Here is a 25,578-nt window from a genome sequence, read left to right on the forward strand (position 1 = left end):
CCACACACTCATTTACCCCGGTCCAGTTGGGGGATTGCACCCCCTCCCTCCCTCCCTCCCTCCACACACACACACACACACACACACACACACACACACACACACACACACACACACACACACACACATCATTATTAGCAGGGTTTTTACACCATTAAGAGGCTCTTCAGCGCCTCTGTTTGTGCAGGGAGTAGAGGAAGGGTGGGTGCTGTGTGTGTGAATGTAAGCTCATACAAACGCACACACACATACAGTAGAGAAATAATGCAAAGTGTTAGGCAAAAAGTTTATTTCTTAGCACTGTCGAACATTTGTTTTTCAAATTCTTAGCAAAGCACATCCACAGTGAGAAGAGGACGGATTGGAGAATTTCAGCAGTAATATTTGGCCTGACAAACCGGCATATAAGATCAGTAGGTTATACAAATTTACATTTTCTTGTAGTTAAGATGCTGTATGGTTTTATGAGACTATTTACAATAAAATAACAGCGGGTTCCTCATAGTGTACATATGTTTCCCTCGGGGTTTTATGACTTCAACAAGCAGTAGATACATGGTGAGGGCTTTGCTTCTCATTGATTATTATATTTGAGGTGATTCTTACATAAGGGAAGCCTTGCTTTGGGCTGAGGGTCGGTAACCAGGATACTCCAACTTGACAGTGAAGTTGCCGTTATGGGCTACAGGGTGATAGATCACCTTCGACTCCCAGTTCCAGTTGGGGAATTGCAGAATTGGCAGCATCTAAGGTCAACTTTACCCAATTCCAGCACCAATACTTAAACTTAAACTACTAACCTATACTAAAACTGATTGCAGCACCCTGACATCCAGAAGAGGCGTGGTGAATCTCTTTCTAGGGAAAAGGGGGAATTCATCTAAAGCTGAGGAAATCTGAATGGAATCCAACTGCAGTTCAATGAGAGTGAGGAGAGATAGAGGGGAATGTTTTTTCTTCAGATTGGCTGAAGACGTCGTCAGTCAGAGGCTTAGTCATTAGAGAGGGAGATGGCTCCAGAGTCATAGGAGCTCTTGATATCTGGTTTGACTGACAGCTGGCTGCTCGGGCTCTGGGAGAGGATCGCTTTTATCTGGGCTTCGGACACCTGGGAGAGAGAGAGAGGGATGGAATGAAAAGATACGAGATCAAGGACGAAGTTAAATAATAAGACCCGATCCTGTTTTTGATTGAGATCGAGATCGAGATCGGGAAGTTGCCTCCCAGACTACTGCTGTTGCTATCTCCACTCATTTTTAGGCAAGATGCATGCAACTGTATTAACGAAAAAAGGACAATGTGTTGCTAATTTCATGTGTTTACCTCTTCAAACTTCTTGGCTTTGTACTGCTCTGCCCCTTTCATGAAGTTCAGTAGGATAACGTCACAGAGAACCGTACCCTGCAACCACACAGAACAGTAGTTAGTACTTTGATAGCTATGAGAAAAGTATATTTTCATTGTTTTTGAAGAAGATGTGCAGATCTTACCAGTCCAACAGAGGTGAAGGCAGCTACCAGGTTGATCAGTGTTGGAATAGTGTTGAACTTCCCTGCCTGAAAGCACAGAAATATGATAAACATGTGCACTACATGCTCTTTGACAAACCTGACAATGTTCTCAACATACTTGATGATTTCACAAGACCAATCTTCTCACCGAACTACAGTAACACTATCCAGAATTTGGACGGTGGCTGACGTAAGATCTCGCCGAAGGAATGAAAATTTGAACCTAACCCAAACCCCACAACTATTGTTTTTGTCCCTCCCCAAGCCAAACACGAGGAACACAAACCACACACACACACACACATCACCACCTTATCACATTTCCACACAACTCACATTGCCAGTAACCATAATATCAAAGCGGATGGCGAAGGCTTTGTGGAGCGTTCGAAACTCAGTCCCGTTTTCTGTCTTGAAATATTTGGCAAACCTGCAGACGACAAAGAAGAAAAGGCAGTGAGGACAGGAAGAAGGGAGAGACGCTTGGCTTATGGCCAATGACGGGACGATCTGATGAGGATGAAGACAGAAAATGAGAAACTAATTTTCCCACTACCTGAAGTTGTAGCCTTTGGAGACGGCGTTCTTTTCAAACGGGGCGTCCAGTCGCGTGAAAGAGTACCGGGGCCCACACTTCTCGATGTCTAGGTCCAGGTTACACTTCCACTGAATGTTTATTCCTATTTCTCCACCCTGAGAGAGAGGCACAGTGAGCATTTACTGGCTTTCTTCTATTCAGTGACGTAGTGGGAAATAAAAGAAGGGTAAACTCTGACATCATAAGGCCAAACAACCACCGATATGAACAAAAATCGATTGTATTTTCAGAAAAGAATTCATTTATGCCCTTTTGTTTCTTAGAACTTACATCAGTTTGATACAGCTTACTATGATGCCTGAGGTCATAGAGATTTATATCAACCCCAACAAGTGGGTAAACTCTATTCTGCAAATAACAGGAGATTACACTGAGTTTAGGTGGGTTGGGTGGGAGCAGTGACAGATCCAGCTGCAATAGGAATGAAATCATTTTGTGTGTTCCACTGAGGACGGAGGGTGGGGAGAAGGAGGGGAAACGGAGGGGGGACCTTTTGGGCGAGCTCGGCCACGTCTTGCTTGGTGTAGCTCAACACGTCCCCCACCCGAAAGATGGGGCAGAGGGGGTTCATCACTGGATGGTAGTTACAGCTCTTGATCTGAGCCGAGGACAGATCGGAAGGGAAGTTTCCTCTGAGAGAGAGAGAGAGATTATATCAAGGGGTTACGATGTGAGGCTGACTGGGGTAGAAAAAAACTCAGTGTGATTATGAGATTCACCCACATTTCTCACGCATTTGTTAACTTATGATAAGGCTGCCAGATACTTAAGTGTGTGTGTGTGTGTGTGTGTGTGCGACTCACCTGGTGATGTTGAAGAGAGGGAAGCGGATACTGTTCTTGATGAAGATGGTGAAGTTTTTCACATCCAGCATCGGTTTACTGAGGGGGACGGTGGTAAAGAAGTAGGAATGAGGATGAGAGCGGAAGTGGTGTGTGTGTGTGTGTGTGTGTGTGTGTGTGTGTGTGTGTGTCACCTCTTGATCGAGTCATTCTCGGCTGGACACCAGCCCTCAATCTCACACATTCCCTGGGAGTCATTGGAGGGTTTAAGACAAACACCTGTTATTACACCTGGGGTGGAGAGAGAGAGAGAGAGAGAGAGAGTGAGAGAGAGAGAGAGAGAGAGAGAGAGAGAGATAATTTCACTTCCTGTAAGACTGAGAGAGATACAAAGATAAACGAGAGATTTACTTTGATAAAATAAGCATGATAGATCCTAAGTTTAACCGTATGCCCAACCCACAGAAACGTCCCCATCTCTGGGCTGAGACAGCTGCAGCCTGCAACTTTACAGATACTGACTCTATTTTTTTTTTATTGCAGGAGAGATGCTCAGATTAGTTAAGAAGTTGGACTCACCATTGCCAAGGTAGGCACCAAAATGCTTCTTGCAGTCTTCATCTGTGTCACACTTAAACTTAGAAGCAGTCTGCAAAAGAACAGACACACACACACACGCACACACATTACACATGCAAACATGCACAGACGCATTAAATGCAACATGATACACAATGGACTATTTTCTCCAGACGGGCTGAACCTAATGCCTGTAATGTCCTTTGAGCATTTCTGGATGACTGACCGACCGAACTCCATCACCCTCTTACTGATAAAGTCGGTTAAACTGACTGAGCGGCGGCCGATTCCCTCACAGTATGAGATCTGAATGTGGACTCACCTCTGCACATTTTCCTTGGAACTGGTTCTCTGTGATGATGAGCTTGGTCATGATGCAGAACACAGCTGCACCCTGCAGAGAGAAGAACGTGGATGATATAATATGTGTTTTCATGTTATGTCATGTAATATTATACAATGGGTAGTTTCAGCCAACCAATGAAACAGGTAAAAGATAAAGTACGCCTGGCTAACTACAGCTGCTTCTTTCTCATTTTCCCGTTTTTTTAAAAATTATATCTGAATACTATTTTGAAGAAAACTTTTCAGTCAGTACATGTTTTTGTACCATTGTATGCAGTAAAAGCTATTATACCTTTGAGGATGTTCAGAGCACACTGCCCCTCTCCAAAGACTGAATGAATGAATGAATGAATGAATCAATCAATCAATCAATGAGAATGTATTCACAGTATAAATGATTGATCATACTGAACAAATTCTCTGCAATACAAAATACCAATACAGAATATCAAAAACAGTAAAATGCTAGCAAATGTAAAAAATCTCTAACTTTTAAGCGATAATAATTAACTATAATGAAAAGTTATTCTAAACAATATAGGTTTTGAACAGTAGCTAAACAAAGTTGTTTATAAGTGTGAGTGGTGATTTCTCATTAACATTTAAATCAACTGTTATGTGGCAGTTATGTGAGTTCGTTGGGTATTTTACAACAATTTTGAATGCGACTCAGCCAATCAGAACTGAGGACCAAAACTGTCCATTTTATAAACTACTGTCAAAGCACGGCTTCCCATGGTTTATTGCTTAATCAGAATATTTTCAAGCCTCTTTGAGTGTAAAACCATCATTGGGTGCATGTTGCATGTTAATATTTTGCTATTTTTCTGGTTTCCATGTAAGAGTTGGTCTGTGTAAACACCGTATCCTGTTTTCAACAACCTGGATAAGCTCATATCCTGATTAACAGGAGCCGGATATTATAGTTGGGAACTGCAGATATCATTTAGGCAGTGAGGCATATAAATCTTATCGCTGTCACTGTTGCTTTTTGTAGTCTGTGTAGGTTTTTCCATAGTAATACTTGGCATATTTTGCCAAGTATTACCATGAAGATGTATGTAAACAGCTTATCCCATATATGACCTTTTCCCAGTTGCGCAGCAAAATCGTCAGTGTTAATTTAAGTGTTAAAGTGTAACAATATCAGTCTACACCCATCAGAGCTAATTTAACACTTGATAGTTTTGAACACCCACTCTAGAGCCACATCAGCTCTATGAGTGAAAAAACAACTCTCCAACCAACACTTGTCAACTCCTTATAATTCTCACGGAAAAATCAACGCTCATTAACACTGGTAAACAAACTTTGAGAGTCTATAAATTAATTAATTAGTATGTTTCTATGTATCCCACTGTGTCACAATTGGACAAAAAAGTTTTCATTTTTCTTGCTTCCAAGCCATGTCTATAGATCTTTAATAACATAATATAGAGATTTTTATGTGAACAGATTTTTTTTTATTAGTAAATCAATAAGATATTCTAAGTGTGTATCCCAAAATACACACAAAACAGCCATCAAAAACGCCTTTGAATGGGAGGTAGCGTAACCAACAGATAGACCGAGCCATAAATTGTGATAGGCCGCTCGTTCATTATCATAAACACTTAAACCACAGTTGCGGGATCAATGGTGGTGCCAAAAGCTCACACTGACTCTCAGATGCCTCATCTGCACCACAGACCGCCACCCAACCGCTCTTGACCTTTTGACCTCACCTCTCACTGAGTACGGAAGCGGTAAAGAGGGAATCTGCGTTTTTTTCTGTTAGGATACCTCAGAGAAAGCTTCAGTGTGTGTGTGTTTAGAGAGTTGAAAGCAGTGGTTGGATAAAAGGTCAGAGGTCATATGTGCGTGTGTGTGTGTGTGTGTGCATGCGTGGGCGTCAGCCATGTGCTATCAGGGGTCCCGCACCTGTGAAGGGGAGACGTAGTCGGCCACATCCATCACCCGGTCGTTATGGTAACCGAAGCCTTTGACTTTGGTCATAACAGAGGACTCGATGCCCGTGTCAGTCACCTGGTAGGCTTTCTCATGGATGAAGACCCAGCTGCAGATCACAGGGAAACACAACGAGTTAAGAGTTAAATTAAGGAATTGAAAAACACATAATTTCCCTTGATTCCATACTACCTGCAAAATTAACTGGGAGCCTGATACTTTGCACAGCCACACACTGCAAAAAAACTCAGTCTTAACAGTCATTTTATCTCATAATCAGACATAAAATTGGATTTTTGTTAAAACAAGAGAAAAAAATCAACTAATTTCCAGTGCAGTTTCACCCATTTCTACAAAATTTCTTGACACACCACGTGATCACACGACTAGTATCAAGATAATGTTGCTTTATTCAATAAAAGTCATAAAACAAGTTGATTTGCATTGGAAACAAGTGAAAGAATCTCACCCTGTTGGCAGATTTCTTCACTTGTTTCAAATAAAATAAGAACTTAAGAACTCAATAGACTGAATGGTAAGACGGATATTTTTTGCAGTGCACACACTGCATCTAGTGGATGACAATTTAACAATGGGGATGTTAGGGAAGGGTTGTAAAAAACTGTTTTCCTTCACTTTTCCCTCAAATCTAGAGTTAATAAGAGAAATCCCCTCCCATTCTCCTCAAATCGCCTCTGGAAGCCATCTCACAAGATATCAGACTTGTGACTGAATGGTTACAGGACAGCCTTTAACTAGATAAACAGTATCTAGATATATAGATGGATAGATAGATAGATAGATAGATAGATAGATAGATAGATAGATAGATAGATAGATAAACAGATAGATAGTGAAGAGAATAAGTTGATCACACATGCCCAAATATGTCAACAAGAAAACATGCACAAAACACACTTTTTCTCACACACACACGCACACACACACACTACTGACCCGACAAAGTAGGTGATGATGAGCAGCTGCACGACGCGGTTGATGATGCCCACTGACCAGCTCTTCACCACCACAGACTTGGTGGTCTCGTAGGTGAAGAAGTCCGTCACGCAGCCCAACACCTTGGAGGCCATGGCTGCTTGTCAGAGGAGAAGTGAAGCTCCTGTCCGGCCTCAACAGGTGCCTAAAACTGACTGAGGTTCCCCTTTAAAAATCACCAAGAAGCTTGATTGCCTGAGTCTAATGAGGAAAACTTGGTGGTCTCTTCCTCGCCGCCTTGTCTTCTCTCTCTTGTTCTTGTTGCCCGTGCTCATCTGGTACATCACTGATTGTGTGTGTGGCTAAAACCTCCCTGCCTGCTTCCTCTCACTCTCTGTCTTCATGTCATTGGTTTATGAGGCTAATTGGACCGCCCCTTCCTCTTCTACAAATGAGCTAGAGAAAACGAGAAAGCCTCTCCTCTGTCCCTCCCTCACACTCACACTCTCTCTCTCTCTTCACCACAAATCCCCATCTCCCATTCCTCTTTTCTCTCTCCATCTCTGGCTTATTCCAGTGGATCCACACACACACACACACACACACACACACACTCACACTCACACTCACAGGGACAACATTCAATATTCAATGGATCCATTTTCAGTTGCCCCAGCCACATTTCTGACATAATTTTGGTGACTATCTGCCATTTGTTAGACGCTTTTATCTAAAGCATGTTCCACTACAGTGCGTTCTTTCATTCATTTCCAGCTCAGCATTAGTGTGACCCAGTGGGACTCTAACCCTAACCCTGGCAATTTTAGTGTTAGTGCCATACAGGGCCGATAGCAGCAAGCTATAAAACAAAAATCACAACAGAGTTTGTGCACTGCAATGATTCTACAGCTGAGTTTAGATACACTGGAAGGCCTGTGGATATAAATGTTTCATATCCTGGTTTCTCAAACTTTGGACCAGGCCCCAAAATGCGTCTGGGGCTTTTCTCTTTTGCCGCATGTGAAGAATAGTCTTTTGATTTCATGACAAGAGGATGACACTACATTTCTGATTTGGGTCCCAAAGCTGAGAGGTCCCATATGACTCAGTTTCATAATTTTGTTTTTAAATATACTATGGCTCAGGAAAAAAAATAATGTTCTTCCAGATGTTTTGCAAATAAATACATTTTAGTTTAAAGGGGAGTAAGTCCTGAGAGGCAGAACCGACACAATACTGGACCCTGATTGGCCGACAACAGCAGCTCCTCTAATTCAAATGAGGTAAACCTGCTGACTGGAGGCTTTCCAGTTCAGATGTTGCAAACTGACCTGATTGGAAGGATTTTAGTGATTGTCTAGTGAGTTGTGATCGCATATGTATGTACTGTATATAAATATAGAAGAAATTAAATTCCTATAATGAGGCCGCTATAAGAGGCTTGGGTCCAAATGGACGATAATAAATGACAAACTATGGTACTATTGACAACTGTGCAATAATTGCGACATGCGATACGACCATTTCTCAATACACTCGCATTGTTGCCTCTCACATCAATGAGATAATGTAATGACTGTGTGTGTGTGTGTGTGTGTGTGTATGTATGTGCCTAGAGACTATGTCATTTCTTAAGTGGTTCCATTATGGTTGTGGTCAATTATTGGTAACCTAATACAGGACAAGACTCGCATAAACACACATGCATACTTTAGATTTACAAGACATTTATACGCTTTCATAACTCCATGCAACATTTACCACACAGACGCACACATTCCAGTAATGGCCATACACTAATAGATCTACTATGTCTGGGGCAAATATGAGGCGCAGGTTGTCATGCTGTAGATGTAGAAAAACAGGATGAGGAGAGAGAGAGAGAGAGAGAGATGGTGTGAAAGATGGACTCTCTCCTTTATGTGATTTTTGTGAAAGGGGAAACCATTGTGAAAGTGACGCTACAGGAAATGATCAGTGTAAACACATTCTCTCTCACACACACACACACACACACACACTGTGCACACAACCTCACACAAACACACCACATGTAGCCTCTCTTACCTTACACAGCTGCTGAATGAACGCTGATACTGTTGCACTGACATGTACAGGCCGGACAGTGACGGCTCTACTTCCTGGTATGTGTTTGAATGATTTGGGTTGTTTCAGATACAGATTCAGTTACATTGGGAATTAGCGTTTGGATTAAGACAAGCAGGGATGAATCAGGGAAAATCAAGAGAATTGTGATTTAAAGTGACAAAACCTGAGAACACAAGGTGATCATTTTCAGGAAATTGATGCACTGAAATTATGTCACGACATGAAGTGACAATAACAGAAAAAAAGCAAGAGGTAATTTTCAGGACATCCAATGAGCGTATTGATGAGGGAGGAGTACCTTATCTTCAAAACCAGCATGTGTGGCACTGAAACCCACATCCTGGGGTCTCTGGCTCTTAAAAACCACCCTCTTCAACCCCAATATAGCAGCCCTTTTACAAACCGCCGTGTACTTAGGCCTGAGCCTCAACTCTCAAACCACTGTCTCCCCGACCTTCACCAGAGTCTCCATCTAACTTCTCCAATAACACACACTCTCCAACCGCCATGCCTGGTTAAATGGGCTTGATGAACAGCAGTTACGGATGGAAATCCCCTCGGGAATTCCTGAGATGACCTAAGAGCTTTCCATCTCCCCAGGCAAACTGTGAAGGATCACTACTGGTGGCAATGCCTCGACTTGATAAGGAATCCTTTGATATGCTGGCCTGAGAGGGTGAAATTACAATAAAAAAGTTATACACAAGTCCTTACTCAGTAGATTCTGATGAGAGAAGATGGAGAAATAAGTGACCTCTCAATGCATCAACGCATTATGTAAAAACACACACACATCTAAGATAAGGAGTCAATTCAGGGAGTAAAGGAGAAACCAGTAACCACATGTTACTTAGAACGCACGCAGACTATTGGTTTATTACTCGTTTATTAGTTTAAGTGAATCCCCCATTAGTGGCTACCATAGAAACAACCCATATGAAATGATGCTGCGGTTCCTACCCATGCATTTGATGACTATAAGTCTGTTGTAAACCAGCTGTAAAATAAATCTGCACAGTGAGGCTTCATTACAAAAGATTCATTTATTTATTCAGCCTGAAAACACAACATGGCATAACAAAATAAAACACACTGAATTGCGGTATTTAAATTCTCTACACATGAAAAACAAAACGGCTACTCCCCTCCCCTCCTCATCCACAATAACCAGCTAATCGCTCCTGCACTCCTTAGTGCTATAAAACTACAACTATCCCAATGGGTGAGATGAAAGCACCCGGTAAGAATTATGGGAAATGTAGTACACCGGTATACCGCCAAATCACTGAACTGTCAGCAGGAAAACCCATTTCGAAATATCAAATATTACATGAGTTCAGCTTTGAGAGTCAGTACTCCTAAAACAAAACATGTAGAAGAGCGGGAGGAAAAAAATACAACTCAAGTCCGTTGGGTTTTGTCTTTCAGTCCGTTTGTCTGTGCGATATACACATAAGGAGTACAAATGCTTGGTCCTTGATTTCTGAGTGTGTATACGGTGGATAAGAGTGTGTGTGTTTAGTCAGACTCTTCCTCTGAGGTGGGGGGTGTGGACACGGCCTCTTCCTCCTCTTCATCTGATTCCTGACAGAGACAAAGAATGTAGAGAAGAACAGGTTGTGAATATTTGAGCGAGTGTGCAAAGTGAGATGAACAGAGGCTTTGAAAAGATATATTTTTTACTGAGATAAAATAAAAATGTGTGTGTGACACTGAGATCCTATCGATGGTTTGTCTGTGATCGAACACAATTTTGCCAGCTCTGGGGAAATTTTAGCCTTTCCAATATGTCCAGAAATTTTGTCAGTATAACCGCAAACCACTTAACAATGTGGGCATAGATCTCTGTGTCTGTCATTTGTTTATGTAACCTACATGTAATTTTCATGTAATGGCCAAGTTGAACCCCCAGGTGGCTGTTATTGTTTTTCCAGCCTGTACAGAAAGGGCATCACTATCGCCTTTCTTCCACAACTATTTGCTGACAAGAGTGCGATCTTGAATAGAGCATTGTCCACTCATAAAGTTGAGAGAGAGTTGAGAAAAGAGTTGAGAAAAATAAAAGCAACTGCAACCGCAAATTGCTTGGCCAGTGTTAGCTTAGGCAGAGGAGCCTGTCTGATTTTGGTAAGCAGAAATCAAACTTATTTTGTACTCTGAAATATGTGTACTGTTACAAAACAAGCAAATGCATTGGTAAACCTGAATGCTCTGACTGACTGACTGACTGACTGGGGTTGTCACAAACTTTGCGGTGAAAAGGACAGAAGAATGCAGACGAGGACGTAAGATATTAAGATTTAAGTTAAGGGATTTACCTTCTTCTTTGCTTTCTTGCTCTTGGACTTGCTCTTGCTCTTGCTCTTGCTCTTGCGGTCGGAGTCTGACGAGCTCTCCTCGCTGGTCTCGATGAACTCTCGGCTCTTGAAGCTGTCGTTGCCGCCTCCTCCCCGCTCCCTGTCCTTGTCTCCTCCGGCAGACTTCCTCTTCTTCTCCTCCTTCTTGACTGCCCCCTTCTTCTTGCCCTCCCTGATGAGGTGGGGGAGAAAGAGGTGACGTGTTTTAAGACTGTGTCAAGAAAAAAACAAAACTCAATTGTGTGTGCACAAGTGTGTGTGTGTGTCCAGCCTTACTTCTTGGGAGTGGGGGCTGATCCTCCACCGCTTTCTTTGTACTCTTTCTTGGCTTTGTCATACTGCTTCTTTGCCTCCGCTGCCTTTCCTTCCCACTCCTGAGAGAAATAGAAGGAAGAAGTGTTTATCCGTCTTTGTTGAAGCACTGGTCTGCACAACAGAAACGCAACTATAAAACCTTAGTGCTGCATGGAGTAGCAGTACCGAAAAAGCACCGCAGCACTTTTGCCGGTAGTTCTTTGAGACGCTTCACTTTATGTTAGCGTATTTCATGTCATCACGCAACAATCAGAAATAAAAAACTAAAACACGCTAGCACAAACACTCTCTCCTCTCGTCCCTCACCTCCTTATCATCCTTGCCCAGCTGTCTCCACATCTCTCCGGCCTTCTTGGAGATCTCTGTGACGGAGATGCCCGGGTTCTCCGACTTGATGCGCTCGCGGCTCGAGTTCAGCCACAGCATGTAGGCGCTCATCGGCCTCTTGGGGCCGCCGGTGTCCTTCTGCTTCTTCTGCACCGAGGGAGGGAGGGAAAGGAGACCGACAGGCAAGTGTGAACGCAAGAACAGGTTCTCTCTCTCTCTCTCTCTTACATACACACACACATTTGCATTATTATACTTGTGAGGACATGCCACTGATGACAATCATTCCTTAGCACACCAACACATGTAAACTTCACCCTTAACGTAACCTTACTTCTCCCCCTAAACCAGCTCCATTCACCGGCCAAAATGTCCTCACATTCAATGTTCCCCATAAAATGTAAATATTTCACCCAGGTAAATGAACAGCTGCCAAAGTAAATTTTGTTTTAGATTCATTGCTAGCTTCACTAAAGTAGCGATAATCAGATGAGTATATTAGCCAGCTCATGTTGCAGTGGAAAATTAGCTAATGTTACACTGACTTATACATGAATGAGACTTCAGTCCTTAAAAATATAAGACACTGCCCCCCCAAGACAAGATTCAAACTCTTCCTCACATGTATAGTAATACAAGCACACACACATCCACAGGTTAATATTAGGGCATCCTACTGGCAACAAAAATAACACACACATTTCTCGCTCACTTTCTTCCCACGTCCCTTCCCCCCTCCCATCTGTTCCCTCACCTCTTTGCGTGGTTTCCTCTCCTTCTTCTCCTTCACTACTTTGGCTTTCTTGGCCTTTTTCTTCTTCCTGGCCTCGTCTTCGCTGTCCTCCCCTCCTTCACTGCTGTCGCTCTCTGAGGCGTTGCTGTCGTACCTGATGGATGGAGGCGGAGAAACAGGACAAAAAAATAGGAAGAGTTAGTCAGCCTGAAAAATAAGTGGTGGGTGAAGGAAGACAGGAATAAACAAAAAAACAACTGATGGAGAGAGGAAGTTGAAGATTTATTTCCAAGGAGAAGGAGAGATGGACAAGGGAGAACAGACTCATGGCAAGAAAATCCAGATATAAAAAGTCACTCACTCTTCCGCAATGTCATCATCCTCCTCTCCAGGGTTGAAAGACTCGTCTAAAAAGTGAAGTAAGAAGGAAAAGCACCCAATGAAGCCTGCTGATCTCAACACAACATGTACTGCCCACCTCTGTCATACGGACAATCCCATTGGTTGAGTGAGGCCGTCACTCACCGCTCTCGCCCTCTGATTCGTCGCTGTCGTTGCCCTCCTCCCTGATCTTGCCCTCGGCCTTCATCCTCTCCAGGTAGGCGTCGTGCTGGTCGTCGTCAGAGTCGCTGTACTCGTCATTTTTACCCTTCATGCCCTGAAAACACACTGCACAGTCAAAAACACACCCACAATGCAACAGCAGACTAGTCTTCCTAATGGAGTTGGGAAATGCTCTTCTAGAGGGCTGAATAAAGACATTTCTGGTGTTTTCCAATTACCAACGCCCAAGATGAGAGATGAAAGGACAGTTTCCACCAATTGCTGATTATGTCAAGGGTTGCATTTTATGAAAGCGTCATTGGATTCTCAGCCTCACCTCCTCTCCCTTAGGAAATGAACAGTTGTCAAGTAGAAGCGGTTGGCTATATTGTAATGTCATCTTGGAAATAGGGCTGCACGATATTGACAAAATCATATTGTGATTATTTTGCTGAATATTGCAATTGCATTGTAAGTTGCAATACAGTATACAGATAGATTTTTCATTTTTTTGTTTTTTCAGCAAACAAGAAACATGTTTAATAAAAAAAAAATGATCTCAGTTTTTTATCAAAAATGTTTCTTGTTTGTTCTGTTTGAATGCAATGAGGTTTTTCAGATTTTTCTTTTGGTGATTTTGAAATTTGAGTAGTTCATACTGTGATTTTATTTTCTTCTTTTTTCAAATTTAATTGTGCGGCCATACTTGGAAACCAAAAACCAAACAACTATTTTTTCCCCCCTCCCACGTGGACGTTTCCATTTCCATACGTCAATATCGCTGTCTGCCAGGGAGGCTCCTATTCAACCGGCAACAGGAGGAAATGGAGAGCAGGCCCATTCATTCTAATTGACCTCCTCTGCTGACCCAGTAACCGTAGCAACAGATAGCCGTAGCAACCGGTTTCCTCCCACAGTCCAAAGACATGCAGGTTACGTGAATTGGAGACTCTAAATTTCCCATAGGCGTGAGCATGAGTGTGTATGATGTAGTATATGATGTATATGTAATATGCATATGATGTAGTAAGATATAAAACATGTATATGATTTGGTATGATAAGCCCTTTGAGACCTCACTTGTGATAAAGGGCTATATAAATAAACTTAACCTTGTTACCAATGAAACCAAGGCAGTTCTTTGGCTGTGTTGACGGACAGACTGGGGGCTTGTTTATGTCAACAGACAGCATTATGGGTAGGGCAATCAGCACTACCTATATTAGGAAGTCGTCATGATGACAGTTCTGTTGAGTGTTAACGCACACCAAAAACCCCTGGGCCATACATTAGTCAGCACGATGCAAACAAGAAAACAAAAAAAAAAATAATACAATAAATAACACACACCGAGTTATCATATTCACACACTCTTTCACCCCCTTGTTCCATGATTAGTTGTGAATCACTCAAGATTTATCGGGTCAAACACGGCAATCAACCGACATGTCCAACCAAAATCAAGATTATAGGATGCGCGCCCCGCCGCCATACACACACTCGCATACACACACACTCACACATAAACAGACGCACAACAACACACCATGCAAGCGATAAGCACTCCAAACCAAAAAGATCAAGTGCCCACTCCACACGTGAACGCCCATTACCATACCCACCTTCTTCTACAGGGGTACATGGACAGACACACAGGAGAAGGGCAACAACCATCAATATCTGGGATGGAACACAGTCTGATAAACTGATATAATATCTTAGTTCACACAATGGGTGGCAACTAAAATGCCAAAGTGTTACCTCTTTGAACCCTCTGTTCTTGATGTTGAGCTTCTTGGCGTTAACGAAGTCAAAGAGTTTGCCGTACTCTTCTCTGGGGAAGCAGAATGCCAGGGGTTAATTCAGATTCACGAGGTATTGTGGGTGGCAAATGCATCAGGAAAGCTTTTATATGGGATCTTTGTGCTGCATAAATCAGTAAGGGTCACCCACCACACCGGACAGTAACTTTTTGAGACAATAACATTTGAAGGCCTCGCTTATATACAGTCTTCACTCTTTGCCTTTTGTTGCACTTCATGATGAATTACAAACTTGAACTTTATGCATTGTATAAATGAGTGGGCAAGTTTAAATTAACACACAATTCTATACCCAAAACAGCACTGAAAACTGGTAGGGTCACATATTTCTATGAAAAATGGTTATTAATTATTTTGGCTATAAAAATTATTAATTATTAATTAATTTCAGACACCGGCTGTATACCAATTTGTATTGCTGATCAAAAGATGTATATTATGACAAAGGATACACCGTTAGCTATTGATTTGCATGATGTATTTGCTTACATGATAAAACAGAGAAATTACAGATATTGTAGCCATTCCTCCATTTCAGCTGAGCTTAAGTACAGCAACAACTTTAAAGTCAACTAAGCTCATTATCTGGTTGCAGGCACCTCCATACATCAAGTTCGCAATGGAGACTTAAGACATGCACACCAGTCACATCAAGTAAAGCTGCTCAGACTAACAGGTGCATATGTGACTGAGTGAGAGGGTGTGTGCGCGTGTGTGTGTGTGTGTACGTGGTCCTTACCTCTCGATGCTGCTGAAGGTGTACTGGTTTCCCTGCTTGGTCTCGATCTCGAAGTCGAAGGAGCGCGTGGTGGTGGTGCCTCGGGCGAAGTTGACGCAGGAGATCTCCTCGAAGCGCAGGTGCACGGGGGGCTTGTGCACGTAGATGAAGCCCCTCTCCAGGGGGTAGAGGAGGCCGGAGGAGGCTTTGTAGGAGCAGGTGATGCACTGGGCCCCGGAGTGGCTGCAGGAGGAGCAGGAGTTTTATTGGATGTATTCAAATATGTGAGAAATTGTGAGTGAGATTGCATATATGAGAGTTGTGTGTGTGTGTAATGCGATTCTTTATTGAGCCCAATAGGGAGATTCTTTTTTCTCTTGCCCCTCCTCTACAGAGGTCAGAGGTCAGGCTCAGCTACAGAACAGCAGCCTGGAGCTACTAGCGAGTCAGTGTCTTGCTTAATGACACTTCAGCAGTGCTGTGTCTGCATGTGTTTTGTGTGTGTGTGTGTGTATTAGGCACAGGTGTGTACCCCTGGAAGTTTCCGGGCACGGTGATCTTGCGGTTGACCAGGGCCTTCATCACCCTGCTGACCATCTCATACAGGGAGCCCGACATGTTCTTACTGAGCTTGCCCTCAAAACGACGCTCCACATCCTCCCTGTTAGACACACACACACACACACAGACAAGAAAAGGACAGGTTTACTATCTTTACATTAAACTCTCACGCATCAATGGTGCCTTGCACCCCATAAGACGGAGTAGACTTGCTGTCATTTATCGTCACACTCACTCGCTCATGTTGAGGGTGAGGCTGATGTCCTCCTCCTTGGAGAAGAGCAGAATGAGGAAGTGGTAACGCGTCTGACCCTGCTTGATCGGAGGATCCAGACTGATCTACAGAGAGAAAGAGGGAGAGGGAGAGAGAGACAGAGAGAGAGAGAGAGAGAGAGAGAGGGGAAGGGAGAAGGAAAGAGAAACAGGGAGAGAGAGAAGAATAGAGAAAAAACCCTCAGGCTGATTTTGGATGCCAGCTTAAATTTCGTAGCTTATGTCAACAGTGTCAAACAAAAAACAAACAAACAAAAAAAACACTGACAGCCCACTTACCACAAAGAACATCTGCCTCTGGTCCTTGTGCGGCAGCAGGAACAGACGCAGGACAGTAGTGTAGGGAATCTTGTAGTCAAACGTCTTACCATGGAGGTGAAGGAACGTGGGGTAGATACGGATGTCGTACCTGAGGGAAGGAGAGAGTGCAGTGAAGTCAAATTCTTAAGTGAGGTGTGTGATGATGTATGCAGTTGAGCATGGCACTGTCATGGTAATACTGTCATGGTTTGGGGTTTGATTCCCACTGGGGCCAACCACGCTAAAAATGTATCCTCTCATGGTACTGTGAGCTGCTTTGGATAAAAGCATCCACCAAATATTATGTAAATTCCTGGGGTATTTTTCTAATTAAAGGGATAACGTGACTTGGGAAATCTGTGGGTGGCTGTGTTTCGTGTGTGTGTGTGTTGTTCCTCTACCTTCCTCTGGGTGTGAGACACTGCAGCTCTTTGAAGATACACACAGCGTCTCCTGTGGCCTGGATGACGTCGGCCTTAGAGAGCACGTTCTGGGCAAACGCCTGAGGACACACACACACTTTCAGTTCTACTATCCAACACCGGTTAACACAGACAAAAACACATGCCGCTTTATAGAGAATGAACTAGTCCATCGTTCATAAAACACATGCAAGTTCCCTTTTATTTAAGCTGAGGCTCCCCCCGGTGGCGGAATGAGAAATGACCACATACTGACTAAAGCCCACCACACTCGTTACCCATAAGACCAGCAAAGAGTAAATATAACCACAAAAGTCAAACTGGGAAGACTGGACATGGGACACTAGTCGGAGTAACTATGACCAGTCAGAACCAGTTCAAACTAGTTTTCCCACTACAGGTAGTGCTTGGCGACAGAAGCAGATCCTCCGTCACAACTGCTTCCAACCAGTTAGGAGCTGCCGAAACCGATCGAACTGGATTTACCTCCACAGGGTCCTGTCCCTCGTCAGCCTGACCGGGCGGGACGTAGAAGCGGACCTCCATGAGGGAAACCTCGGCGTCGTCGTTCTGGTGGAACTCCAGGGTGACCTCGTTCTTCCCCGTGGCGCACTGGGACACGCTGGACAGCGGGACCTCGAACGCCGTGCTGTCGTTGATGTCAAACGACAACAGAGGCCCTGCAGAGGGACAGAGTAGGGGAGTGAGCGGGTTGCCAGAGGCAGACTGCACTCAAATGTTAACAGCGATGTGTTTTTTGTTTCTTTTTGTTTTACCAGGTCAGTCAGGTGTCAAGACACTTCCTCTCTAGCTGGGTGCTATCAAACTTCCTCAAGGTTTACAGCACTTGAGAAAATCCATTTTCTACAAATCTTGTCTGTTCTTTATTGAGCAGTCTAAGAAAAGGAAGTAAAAGTTCTATCAATGAGGAAAAAAAACTTTAAGACTCTTCACACCTTAGCTGCTAATTTTCACATAACTCCCACAATCATCTTCTCGTTTTCAGAAAGTAGTCCATGTTATTGCCATGAATGTGCCGTGGGACTACAGAATATGTACTTGTTTTTAACGTCTTTACAGTAGTTTCTTAAGTCCTTATGTTCGGCAAGGAGATGATGGCTAATGCTGCAGTAGCCTATTGGCTCAGGACATTTTGGTTTGTGTGAGTGTGTGTGTTGTTTACCTGAGAATTTGGCTGTTCCCCAGTTCCAGCCCTTGACACACATGTCCTTCTCTGTCAGCTCCACCTTGTAGTTAGCCTTGAAAAACTCTAAGATCTTCTCATAGTCCTGAAGGACGAATGGGGGGAGGAAGGGGAACAGAGAGGAGGGGAGAGACAAGAGAGGGCAGAGAAAGAAAGCGAGAGCAAAGAAAACAGCGAAGGAAAGAAAAGAAACAAAAAGATGTGAGAGATGGAGTGAAGAGAAAAGAACAAGGGAGAAAAAACAAAGAAAGGAGAGAAAGGCTCAAAAGTTAGCATGGCAGCAAATGCATTGGTTCAAAGCTTAGCAAAACAAAAAAACACCCTGCCCTCCCCCATAATGAGGGGCCTAATTAATCACAGCGCAATTATAACCCCACCAGGCGCTCGGGCCTCTGGGGGACGCCGGAGGTGAATGTAATCCGTCCGCTCTCTCTGTCCTCCTCCCCTCCACGCCGCCGCTGACAATCAGCCTGTTTATTTATCCTGCAGGCCCGATTACAACTGGAAAGGACACACACACTCACACGCACAGGGACAAACATATGGTCACACACACACACACACACACACAGGCACTGTCCTACACACACATGTGGAAGTGATTGTGGTGTGCGAGTGTGTGTGCATGGGAGGAGAGAATGAGACTCTGTGGGAAACAGAGTTTACGCACCTGGATATCTGCCTGTCCATGAGGTTATTACAGCCAATTAGAGCCTAGAGAGTGAGCGAGTGTGTGTGTGTGTGTGTCTGTGTGTGTGTGTGTGCACGCGCAAGTTCATCAGTGTATGTTTGTTAGCCTGTATTAAGGCATTGTTTAGATAGGAGGCATGTGTGCACAAATGTGTAAATGTAAGCCGTACATAAAATCTGAGTCTGTGCAGAAGTGGCCTCTTTGTACCGATGTGGGACTCTGTGTGTGTGTGTTCATTCCCACTGTCCTCATCAGGCCTGCTGTGTAGTGTTCTCTATTCCTCATTACCGTTTTGGCAGATTTGCTGTTGCTTACCTCATTTAATCATAATAAACACCGATCTCCTGCTACCCGCCACACACACACACACACAGTCTTGCCTAAATTCAATCACCCCCCGTCTGTTTTTTATTACTACATTTCCCAACTCCCCACAACTAATTTGTATCACACCACCCCCCCCCAAAAACCCTTCAACCTCTCATCTGTTAAACCCACACTAGTCTCATCAGCCAGTCAAGCCTTAATACTCTGTTGACCCGTCCCGCATCCATAACGGGACGCTGCGTACATTCGATGCCACGCTCTCAATGTAAATAATGATGTCTAAGTCCGAAGCCATTAGACTCTACACGTGTAACTGACTACATCATATACACATACATGTGATGTACATACACACACACTGCCCTCTCCACAGGGAGGTCAGAGGTCAGCTACAGAACAGAAACCCTGGATCTGGTAGGGGTTCAGTGTCTTGCTCAAGGACACTTCACCAGGGAGGAAGCCGGCCAACAAGGAGGCAAGCTCATCAAAGTGGCTCACAGCTAGCCAGCGGCTGGACCTCCGGCCGACTCCTGGTTACTGACACTGGCTTTGGGATAATAAACAATGACATCATGCCCCGCGCTCCGGGACAGAGAGGATCCATCTCCAAAAATACACTGATTAACCCCCGGAGACTGGAGAAAGCCATGGACTCCAGGTTGCCCGCCCTTACATGAGCACGCTCAATCCCAGTCATTTACTCACATGCCGACATTCCCCATATACTCAGGAAAATAAAATAAAATAGGGTGATAAAAAACAAACACAAACCGCAATTTTTTTTTCTTGTCTGTCCTCTGAGCCAAATTGTTTCAGCGGATTGATATAAACACTGACTCACATGAGCCGATGATTACAGTGTTTATGGAACACACATGCTAGCGCTGGTTTCCCTCATTAATCCCATTAGGAGGTTTGGGGAGAAATGGCTACTCTTTCACATGCTTTTGGTAGAAACGCATACACAGAGTGAACACGCAGACAGACACACACATACACACACACTCTAGTGGTGACCTTTTCGCAAGATGGTAGCGTTTTTCCATGGAAATGTCAGAGACGGGATGGAAGTTGTTTATCAGCGGTCCCCTTGCTTGTATTGCCTCCCTTGTCATAAACATTGCAGTGAACGAGCCAGCGCTCCGTCTCTGTAATATTACACTGCTGCCGTGTTCTCCATGCAGTAAGGTAACAATTATTTCTGAGAAATGTGTAATGAAAAATACAGGCAGGGGATAGTATTTAGAGTGTGTCAAGGTTTCAGGACAGGGAAAATATGGACAGCGTCAGAAAGAAGACGGGAGGCTTGTTCAGTTTTGAGTCATTATAATTCACAGCTTGTTTCTGGGTCCTCAGCCTGACAAATGTTTTACTGAGAATGAAAACACTGTACAACACACACACACGCACGCAAGCATACAAACAAAGGAAAAATCTACATACACACATGTACAGCTCTGGAAAAAATTAAGAGGCCACCACATATTTGGTGATAAAGAATTGGGGTTACGCCACCAAATATTGATTGTTGAACCCTTCTTTAAATGATTTTATGGCTATAAACTTGTTTGGTTTGCATTGTTCAATGTATAATGAGTTTGTGTATTTGTAGTATTTTGACCAGTTGTCATTTTCGGCAAATAAATGTTCTGAATGAGAATATTTTTGTTTGAAAATACTAACAAATGTGGTCAATAGCTCATAAAAGAAAATCAAAAGAGATTTCAGAGAGACACATAAACTGACATTTTTGATGTGGTCTCTTAATGTTTTCCAGAGATGAACATAGCACAAGTATTTGCGTACACACACACACACACTTACCGTGTCCCTGAAGCCATCATATTTGTAGACATGTCCTGTGCTGGTGGCCAGTTTGATGCCGTAACCTAAACACACACGTCTCCACTGGGCCAGGTTGAGCTCGCCTGCTGGGATGTTGTCCACCTTGCCCGTCTTGCTGCTCTTATACACCACATTCTGCTTGCTGAAACGCAGCCGCCCATCATTCTGCAACGACAGAGGGAACACACACACAGATGAAGAGATGCATAAGGACACACACAGAGTTAGGACTTATTGTAAAATGCTGTGATTTAAAGCCCCCATCCACAATTTGTTTGAGCATGTCACATACAGGGATAATTCACATAGATTTTAGTAAAGAAACTCTTGATGAATAAATGTCTTCCAGATCCCACCACAACTTAAAATACACACCCATTTCGCCCCAGTGCTTAAAACAGCACAAATCTACATGAAGCATTTACAGTTTAAAAAATACACTCTCTCCTTGTATCAGTAGTTCACTCAGTTAATTTCAGAATGGAAAAAATGTCTTGAATCCAATAAATCAAGACATAAAAAGCAGGCAGTGGGACAACAATTGCTAAACAGGGTTCCATGTGATGTGACACATGTCAACATGCATAGAGGGCTTTTGTAAAAACAAATCAATGAATGAATCCCCGTTGTTACCTCTAGATTTACAATTTCATATAATAAGTTCAGGGAACAGAGACGGTTGTGAGGATACTGACCCAGGAGCCTTTGACCTCCTGGTAAATGTCGTTGAACTCCAGTGTGTCTCCCATCTTGGCCACAGGCGATGACTGATGCTCTACTGACAGGAAGGAAATACATTAGACATAACCAAATACCTACTTAGATCAGGGATTTGATTGTTAATTCTTCTTCTTCTGTATTTAGGTTGTGGGACATGCAGCATCCATTCATTTTTAATGGGAGATTGCCATTTTCATTCTTTTCCCTGCTTGTTTCTGCTCCTTATCACATTCCTCATAAATAAGTTTGATGCTGATGAAAACGTGAAGGTAAGACACTCGGTGACTGAGCCTGCTACCGAAGGATGTGGTGGAGGGTAAACAAACCTAAACTCAGTTTGTCCACCTTTTACTTTGTGGACACGAGCTTACCCACCTTTTGTAGGCCGACATAAACTCACTGCAGACATCACAGTAAGCATCATAATACAGAAGTTATACGAGGATTGGGTGTTTTGACATAAAATAAAACATAAATAAATGCAATTCTGAAAGTAGAATTTATTTTTGTTTTTACTTTTTGCTTTGTGATTATCACCAACTGCCGGTCTTAGTTGATCAACCCTTTCTTTTACCAGTGTTGTTGTGAGCTAGCTAAGTTAGCTACCAGACAAACTCAGCTGCAGAGGTACACTGACGTTAGCATTACAACTAAAGCCGTGTATCAATCCAGTCTTTATTAGCATGTGAACCAATGTTTCACTGTGAGAGAAACCAGCTACTAACGGTGATGTTCAGCCGGTGTTTCTGAACATAAACGATAGCTAACTTTCGTGCTGCGCCACTAACAATAGCTAAGCTAGCGCTGGGTTGTACTCTACAGGGTGCGCTTGATTTTTAACACGGCGTGGCACTGTGTCGGACTGAGTCGTTGATTTGCAAGGTTAAAAGACGACACAAAATAAGAACTCCGCCCACTCTAGACTTACCGTATCAAAAATCAAGCGCTCATGCAAAGCAAGGCCAGTGTAAAGATTATCAAGTGATGTTCAGAGTTAATTTTGCAAACGAGATAGTTCCAAATAAACCATGGAAGCGAATTCTGCTTTATTGCCCCCGCATTTCTTACAAATACGCGAAACCCAGTTCCTAAACAGACGATAAAAGACAATTTGAAAACTTCATGCCTTACTGTCAATGTGGCCAGACTTCGCCTGTTTCCCGCGTGTAGCATCAGGAGCTAGCGCGACGTCACAGGAAAGAATCTGTGTTCTTGTATTTACTTCCGGTTTGGTGAAGGGGTTTTCTATCTATTATTAAAGGCCCTTGAGAATTGCATAAATATTCAATAGTTTCGTCCAGATGTAGCTGTGGGTTTTTGTATTTGAAATATTGCTTTGTCCATCCTTTGTTCCCTGTTTAAAAGCAGAAAGTCTCACCGAGTAAGTGCAGGACGGAGCGGGCTGCAGTAACCACCCATCACCACTGGGTGGCGCACCCGACACCCTGTTACAATGTCACAAAACTAAGGAGATACTCAGTTCTATTCTATTCTATTCTATTCTATTGTCATGTCACTTTACACAAGTGCACCGTTAATAAAAACTTGTTCTTGATGGTGCATTCCAAGCAATAGTAAAAGTGATACAATACAAAATGAAACTGCACAAATGACCATAGTGCAACAGTAGGCTACAATGGCAGGTCGAGTGTACTACTTACTGTAGTAACCAGAATCACGTTTTGCAATAATAACAGTGATAAGTGACTCATTCAAAGTAATTTGAGCATAACAGAATCACAGTGGATGTCAATGGAGGAGACCATTGACAAGTTTTGAACCTGCATGAGACACTGAGTAGGTTTAATCACAAGATCCTTCACTGTTGGGAAAAATAATCAGGCCAGTGACCCATTTTGGGTCCTAAGCCATAGTTTAGACAAATCTGGAGGAGCTAAAATAGGCTATCTAAGTATTTATGGGCATTTTTTACCAATGGACCTTGACAAGAGAAACTCTATTTAATTTCAACTGAATGCTGGAAAAATATCAGCACATGAGCATGAAATACAAAGCTTGTGAATAACAAGATAATCTCCCTGAATCTCTCTCTCTCCCCCCACACACACACACACACACACACACACACACACACACACACACGGGATGGGGCTGGGCTGCATGTTGGCGTGCTGAGTGACAGCTCGAGGTGAGAGAAGGAGATCACGATAATCCCACTGTCAATGAAGCTGAAACCAAAGGAATGAAGAGAAGATAATAGAAGAAAGAAAGGTGTTGTGGAGCAGGTAAACACTTGTCTCCCTCTCCCTTTTCCAAACAGAGAGAGAGAGAGGGAGAGAATTATTGTATTGAATTATTGTAATATTCCTATAATAGACTTCTAATAGACTTCTAGATAGAAGTCTATTATAGAATTCCTATAATATTCCTATAGACTGTAGTGTGCCTGTGGTACTCAGGTGTATTTCCTATGGTATTACTTTTGGATTTTCTGTGGTATAATTTTCTGAGTTATATAGTGGGCTAGTTCTATGATATTTTAAAGTTTTACTATTTGTATTGTATCCATTTAAAATGTATTTTAGGATTACTATAGCCTACTAGTTCTTTAAGAGAGAGAGAGAGAGAAAGAGAGAGAGAGAGTGAGAGAGATCACCCAATTCTTTATTCCTTAATTGGATTTAATTCTAGTGAAGTTCAGCAGAAATGAAGAAAGCAGAAAGTCGAAGAAAGAGCAGGAAAACACTTGTCCTCTTTCTCTCTCTCTCTCTCTCTCTCTCTCTCTCACACACACACACACACACACACACACACACACAGAGAGGGAGAGAGAGAGAGAGAGAGAGAGAGAGAGAGAGAGAGAGAGAGAGAGAGAGAGAGAGAGGGCGAGAGAGCATTTCATTCCTTATTCCTTAATTGGATGATTTGATCGCGGGGTCGCCCGGGCCTGTGATGAACTGACCCGGGCGGACTCTCACCTTATTAAGGGAAGCTGATTCAACATCAAACGCCCCCGGTCGCTTTGCGTTGGGGAGGATGATGAGGGGAGAGACCAAACACAGAGACTGAAATGAGTTGTGACAAGTCCCGTGGTTCAGCGGCTCTGTCAAGTTTAGCCGATGCGTCAACCCGGTGAATCACCGGCACCGAGGAGGAGGATAACGAAAGAGAGAAAGAGGGAAGGAAAGAAAGAGAGGAAGGGATGGGAAGGAGGGGAGGAAAGGGAGGAAAAGGAGGAAAAAGAGGAGGAGGAGGTGGAGGAGGAGGAGGTACAAAAGGGCTCCGCCGTCAGTCAGTCTGTCACACAGACCACACGCACCAAGTCAAGTCTGCGGACCGTCAATATTCAGCCTCCATCCTATTACTATTTCCAATCAAAGGTTATTTTTTTTATTATTAATATCAGTAGATCTATTTATAGAATCGAATCGACATCACCTGCATTTTTTCCCTTCATCATTCCACATGTTCTTTGATGGGAGGGAAAGCAGATTCAATTGAGCCGACACATGATGAAAAGTTTGCGAAAGTTTTAGAATAAGTGAAGAGGAAACTACAGTCCGCAGGGGAAGAGAGATAACAGCCAGCGGGACATCACTGCTGCTCTATTTCATTTCTTTATTTGCTTCATTTGCCTGCGGATGAGCTTCT

General features: G+C 43.2%; 3 protein-coding genes across 4 annotated transcripts in view; 1 reads left to right on the forward strand and 2 right to left on the reverse strand.

Moving 5' to 3' along the window:
* Positions 1–309: 309 nt before the first annotated feature.
* On the reverse strand, positions 310–6,853 carry p2rx3a (purinergic receptor P2X, ligand-gated ion channel, 3a). Its single transcript, XM_071916790.2, has 12 exons — positions 6,720–6,853; positions 5,736–5,871; positions 3,793–3,864; positions 3,471–3,540; positions 3,086–3,182; positions 2,913–2,990; positions 2,600–2,741; positions 2,068–2,204; positions 1,848–1,941; positions 1,491–1,556; positions 1,324–1,401; positions 310–1,108 (listed from the first exon to the last, which is right to left on the reverse strand). Exons 1-12 carry the CDS (start codon positions 6,851–6,853, stop codon positions 992–994), a joined length of 1,221 nt encoding a protein of 406 aa, XP_071772891.2. The 3' UTR covers positions 310–991.
* A 2,978-nt stretch (positions 6,854–9,831) lies between these two features.
* On the reverse strand, positions 9,832–23,145 carry ssrp1a (structure specific recognition protein 1a). 2 transcript variants are annotated; one of them, XM_071916646.2, is made up of 18 exons: positions 23,098–23,145; positions 21,942–22,021; positions 21,226–21,411; positions 18,363–18,468; positions 17,666–17,859; positions 17,159–17,259; positions 16,737–16,866; positions 16,420–16,523; positions 16,156–16,284; positions 15,645–15,866; positions 14,844–14,916; positions 13,065–13,197; positions 12,901–12,946; positions 12,561–12,693; positions 11,786–11,953; positions 11,441–11,538; positions 11,126–11,336; positions 9,832–10,391 (listed from the first exon to the last, which is right to left on the reverse strand). In XM_071916646.2, the coding sequence occupies exons 2-18, from the start codon at positions 21,993–21,995 to the stop codon at positions 10,326–10,328; spliced, it is 2,154 nt and encodes a 717-aa protein (XP_071772747.1). In that variant the 5' UTR covers positions 21,996–22,021; positions 23,098–23,145; the 3' UTR covers positions 9,832–10,325. The 2 variants fall into 2 exon arrangements, with proteins under 2 accessions (XP_071772747.1, XP_071772739.1); XM_071916638.2 differs by having other exon boundaries at positions 21,942–22,024; positions 23,098–23,128.
* A 2,100-nt stretch (positions 23,146–25,245) lies between these two features.
* clcf1 (cardiotrophin-like cytokine factor 1) overlaps positions 25,246–25,578 on the forward strand; it is a 12,938-nt gene continuing 12,605 nt past the window's right edge. The window contains exon 1 of the mRNA XM_071917183.2: positions 25,246–25,578. This exon is cut by the window's right edge and continues 62 nt beyond it. The gene's annotated coding sequence lies outside the window, so the exon portion shown is untranslated.

Source organism: Centroberyx gerrardi, chromosome 16 (genome assembly GCF_048128805.1).
Source record: "Centroberyx gerrardi isolate f3 chromosome 16, fCenGer3.hap1.cur.20231027, whole genome shotgun sequence".
Taxonomy (NCBI): domain Eukaryota; kingdom Metazoa; phylum Chordata; class Actinopteri; order Beryciformes; family Berycidae; genus Centroberyx; species Centroberyx gerrardi.

Bases quoted from the DNA above. Each gene is read 5' to 3' on its own strand.
- p2rx3a (XM_071916790.2), bottom strand. From the start codon at position 6,853: ATGGCCTCCAAGGTGTTGGGCTGCGTGACGGACTTCTTCACCTACGAG. The intron at 2,205-2,599 runs GTCCCCCCTCCG...CCTCTCTCTCAG, and splicing joins TGGCCGAGCTCGCCCAAAAG to GGTGGAGAAATAGGAATAAA. The intron at 1,557-1,847 runs GTGAGTTGTGTG...CTGTGCTTTCAG, and splicing joins ATATTATGGTTACTGGCAAT to GCAGGGAAGTTCAACACTAT.
- ssrp1a (XM_071916646.2), bottom strand. From the start codon at position 21,995: ATGGGAGACACACTGGAGTTCAACGACATTTACCAGGAGGTCAAAGGC. The intron at 16,285-16,419 runs GTGAGTGTGACG...TGTGTCTAACAG, and splicing joins CTCACCCTCAACATGAGCGA to GGAGGATGTGGAGCGTCGTT. The intron at 12,947-13,064 runs GTGAGTGACGGC...TTCACTTTTTAG, and splicing joins CGAATCAGAGGGCGAGAGCG to ACGAGTCTTTCAACCCTGGA.